The sequence below is a fragment of the Sinocyclocheilus rhinocerous genome, unplaced genomic scaffold (assembly GCF_001515625.1).
Source record: "Sinocyclocheilus rhinocerous isolate Xijiao unplaced genomic scaffold, SAMN03320098_v1.1 scaffold753, whole genome shotgun sequence".
Lineage (NCBI taxonomy): Eukaryota > Metazoa > Chordata > Actinopteri > Cypriniformes > Cyprinidae > Sinocyclocheilus > Sinocyclocheilus rhinocerous.
The window spans coordinates 1,265,070-1,269,483 of record NW_015655991.1 but is presented as its reverse complement, the minus strand read 5'-3'; the positions used below and the strand labels follow the sequence as shown (position 1 = coordinate 1,269,483).

Genomic DNA, 4,414 nt, shown 5'->3' with positions numbered 1-4,414 from the left:
AGAACTGTGCCAGTTGTTTTGGCTACTTTTATTATGTGTTTGGTGTGTTTGGATTAGTTTTGAAGCGTTGAATTTGAATTTATATTAATTGGTAGATTTAAATGACAAAATTTTTTGTTGTTCATAGAAATGCTGTGGAAAACTGATGTTGTTAAAAATAAAATGCTAGGAAAACGCAAATCTTATGACTGGTAGATGTCACTTTTATTTAGAGTTGGAAAGCATAAAAACAAGACATCAAGTTAATATGTTCCTTTGTGTTACATAGCTTAAGTATTTCAAAGTATTCTAAAGTATTTAGATTAAGTTACTAAACCTGAGTAATCTAACTAAATACATTACTGATTACTTTTTAAAGCTTGTATTTTGTAATCTGTAGTGAAATACATTTTAAAAGTAACCTTCCCAGCCCTGACCACGACCCTGTGGAGGGGTAAACAGTGGGGAAGCACAACCTGGTTATCAGGTTCCTTAGAGGGGCGAGGAACCTGTCCCATCTACGCTTTAAAATTGTACGTGGACAGGACACAAAGCTTTAGGACCTCAGAGCAGCTCTTTGTTTGTTACGGAGGTCAGCAGAAGGGGAATGCCATCTCCAAACAGAGGATGGCCCACTGGATAGTGGATGCCATCACCCTGACTTATCAGGCACAAGGCGTGCCCTGCCCGCTCAGGTTGCGAGCTCACTCTACTACCAGTATCGTCCTAATATTCAGTTGCAGTTTATCTAGAATAAATAGTATTATTTTAGTTAAAGAGTTTCTGCTGATCCTCCATTTCCTGAAATCATCAGTTACTTCAGAATTACAGAAGGGTAAAGTCATCTAACACACTTAAAGGTCACATTTGCATTCTATAATTATTTCTGAATTATCAAAGGACTGTTAGATCATTATGATGTTGCGTATCTGACTGTATATAAAGTTCCCTCATGCAGCTGTGAGCAGAATGAAGGATGGATTTCTAAAAGAGGCGTTCAGAGGCCTTTTCCAAACCTCACAGTCTTTCAAGCCATTTTAATACAGCATACTGCTTATAAATCTATTTTAATCATTTGAAGTCTTCTAACAGTATAACAAGATACACAGGAAAAAATTCTACATTGTTTGTGTTGGCCTTGTTTGATCTGGAGTCACATTTTGAGAAGAAATGGATAACATCTCCTCTCCCCACTTTCTCACTGTCACGGCTCTGAATGAGTGGGACTGGACCAGCAGGATCATATTTTTTTCATTTGCTCTTTCAGGTTACCTTCTGACTATTGTTCTTAATGCTGCCTTGATTATGATTATTGCTTTTGAGAAAGCCCTGCATGAGCCCATGTATATTTTCTTGTGTAATCTGTGTGTTAATGATCTGTGTGGATCTACAGGGTTTTATCCCAGGGCTTTGGTATATTTACTCACAGAAACAAACAGGATTTCATTTGAGGAATGTATTGTACAAAGTATTGTCATCATTGTTTATGGTGCTGGTGAATTCTCAAATTTAAGTGTCATGGCTGTTGATAGGTACATAGCGATCTGTCAACCTTTACGTTATCACAGCATTATGTCACCTTTCACTGTGTGGAGCCTGGTGACTTTTATTTGGATATATCCTTGTTTTCTGAGTATAATGGCCATTTTAGTTGCTATGAAATACCCTTTTTGCAGACATGACATAGTTAAACTTTTCTGTGAAAACCTGTCCTTGGTTAATCTTCAATGCAAACAAGATAATTTAAATCGGATTTTTAATGGATGGATGTATGTCACTGCAATTGTCTTAATTAGTTTTGTTCTGATTTCCTATTTTAAAATAATTCTAGCTTGTAGAAAATCTAAAGTAAATCAAGAGAAGTTCTTCAGCACATGTGTACCACACTTGATTTCCTTTCTGAACTACATAGCCTGTGTTTTTTTTGATTCCTCCCAGACAGAATTAAGAGCAAAAACATTGCCTCACATGTTATATACTTTTTTAACTGTTATATTCCTGATTGTTCCCCCTGTTGTCAATCCTGTAATATATGGTATTAAATTAAGTCCAGTAAGGGCAAAAATACTGTGTATTTTCCGAAGTTTTAGGATTAAGACACCATTATAATTTAGTGCTGACTTCTTTTTGTCTTTACTCTGCATTACTCTGACCTTTTATTAAAACAGTTTTTTATTTTGAGATGTTCACATATAATGTTATTTAAACAGGATAATTTATTCTTTAAGCGGTACTATTCATGTTACATGATGTAACAGGAGAATATAAGTGCTTGTGTCTTAGTATTTGACACTGGATATATTTTGCGCAATTAAAGCTGACAAAGCAGGCCTGTGTCACTTTCATTAAAACAATTGTTCTCACAAATACAGTTGATCTGTATAGGTTGCTACAGTATTAACAATGATGATATCAAAAGTATCAAAGTAACACTTTGGTGCCATCTTCTGGTTACAAACCTATATGCTCCCAAGATTTTTGTAAGACTACTGGCAAGCCAAAATCAAGGACTGAATACAATTATAGTTGGTCATTTTCTCTAAAACGATTTTCATTCAGAAATGGCTAAATTTCACAAATAATTACTGTACAAAGAAATTATTCTAGTTGGTCCAATATTGTTATTTGCTGTCCATCACTGAATGTTTCAGTGCAAGAAGATTATACTACAAACCATGCCTTAATAATATGTTGGTAGATTGCATGCAAGCAAGATATCCATAAATATATATAAAAAAATAAATAAATAGGCAAAGCAGGGTGAGAAAAATTCCTAAGAAAAACAGCAAGACAGCTGGCTCGTTATGCTTGTCATGTGACACAGCAGCCACAATAGCGCTGTATAACTGATATAGGCTTATGTTTTATTTTATTTTATTCCCTTTTTATTCGAAATATTTCCAAACACGTTAACTATAGCGTCAGGAAATATCTCGATTCTCAAACATGTGTAAGTAAATGTGTTTTGCACCAGATGCAAACGTAGATTAATAGTGTATGCTAATCTTTTTACTTAAGTACCAGATATGGGTGTCATGCCATAAAATATTTTTAATACGACTGACTTTGTATTTAATGTCAATTTAATAACAATATTGTAAGTTACTAACATTTTCATTTTACAGAGAGCAAAGAACATTTAGGCCACATTATCAACATTTTCACTTCAGTCTAGCCAGAGTTCAGGCACTCTCAAAAACTCCCATTTAAATCACTGAAGCTGTTTACACTGTGAAATGAATATCTTACTTACATGTGTACGCACATCTGCACTTTGTTGTTTATAATTCAGTCAGCCAGCAAGTGAACGAAACACCGCGTTTCAGCGATGACTCATCTGAACGTCTCTGATTGGCCATTGCATTCATAAGCTCAACAGAATCGTGAGTGATTGGTTATAATGCAGCGCTGTACAAACGCGTCTGTCCCTGTCTCTGAATTTAGCAGCTGATGCTGTGCCGCACTGAACGATCTAATCACACCGGTGTGATTGTATCAAATATAAAAAATATTATTCGGCTATTTTTGTCTTTTGGAAGCTGCATTTAAAATCCACTTGGCTCAGAAATCTGAGGGTGCACGTGCCACCTCACTTTGAATGGGCATGAGTCATGACGCCTCTGGGTGGAACGGTTCTCTAAAAAAAAGAAACAAAAAAAAATTGAATGGTTGGGCACGCACTTGCACCGCGGTTCAACTTAAAGGGTTAGTTCACCCAAAAATGAAAATTAGCCTGTGTTTTACTCACCCTCGAAGCATCCTAGCCAGGTGTATATGACTTTCTTCTTTCAGACGAATCCAGTCGGAGTTATATTAAAAATTGTCCTGGCTATTCCAAGCTCTATCATTGCAGTCAGCGGGTGTTGCAGTTGAACAGTCCACAAGTCGTCAAATAAAGCGCTTGCATCCATAATAAAACGTGGCTCACATGGCTCCAGGGGGTGAATAAAGGCCTCCTGTAGTGAATCCATGCATTTTTGTAAGAAAAATATCTAGACTGGCTAGACTGAATTATCACTCGGATTGCCTTTGCTCTCGCACTAAACCGGACGCGCGCTCTCAGATATGCACTGCTCTCCCGCTCTCACCTCATGTTTGCGGCTGAATACAAATGATCATCATAATTAATGGACAACTAGGCTATATCAGGGAAAAGACATATCAGCGCAGTCCGGCGCAGAGAAAAGGGAAAAAAAGCCCGAGATGAAGCCCGTTCATCACAGGTAATACGTTCATAATCCTGTGAAACTGTTTTGACTGTTGACGTTAGTAACGTGTTTTAATGTCGGTAATAATTTCACCACCACCAACAACGCATCTGACTTAATATTCTAGTTTCCATGACTTAAAATAAAAACTACGAGGCAATATATGGTATATAGTTTAAATATAGTTTCATTGAATAACACTGTTAAAATACATAAAGTAATACAAA

At 36.4% G+C, this 4,414-nt stretch overlaps 1 protein-coding gene across 1 annotated transcript; it reads left to right on the top strand.

Moving 5' to 3' along the window:
* Positions 1-1,149: 1,149 nt before the first annotated feature.
* or61c3 (odorant receptor, family 61, subfamily C, member 3) lies at positions 1,150-2,088 on the top strand. Its single transcript, XM_016526280.1, has one exon. The coding sequence runs from the start codon at positions 1,150-1,152 to the stop codon at positions 2,086-2,088; it is 939 nt and encodes a 312-aa protein (XP_016381766.1).
* Positions 2,089-4,414: the final 2,326 nt, after the last annotated feature.

What these genes read in the sequence shown, in the direction of transcription:
- or61c3 (XM_016526280.1), top strand. Translation starts at nt 1,150, where the DNA reads ATGGATAACATCTCCTCTCCCCACTTTCTCACTGTCACGGCTCTGAAT.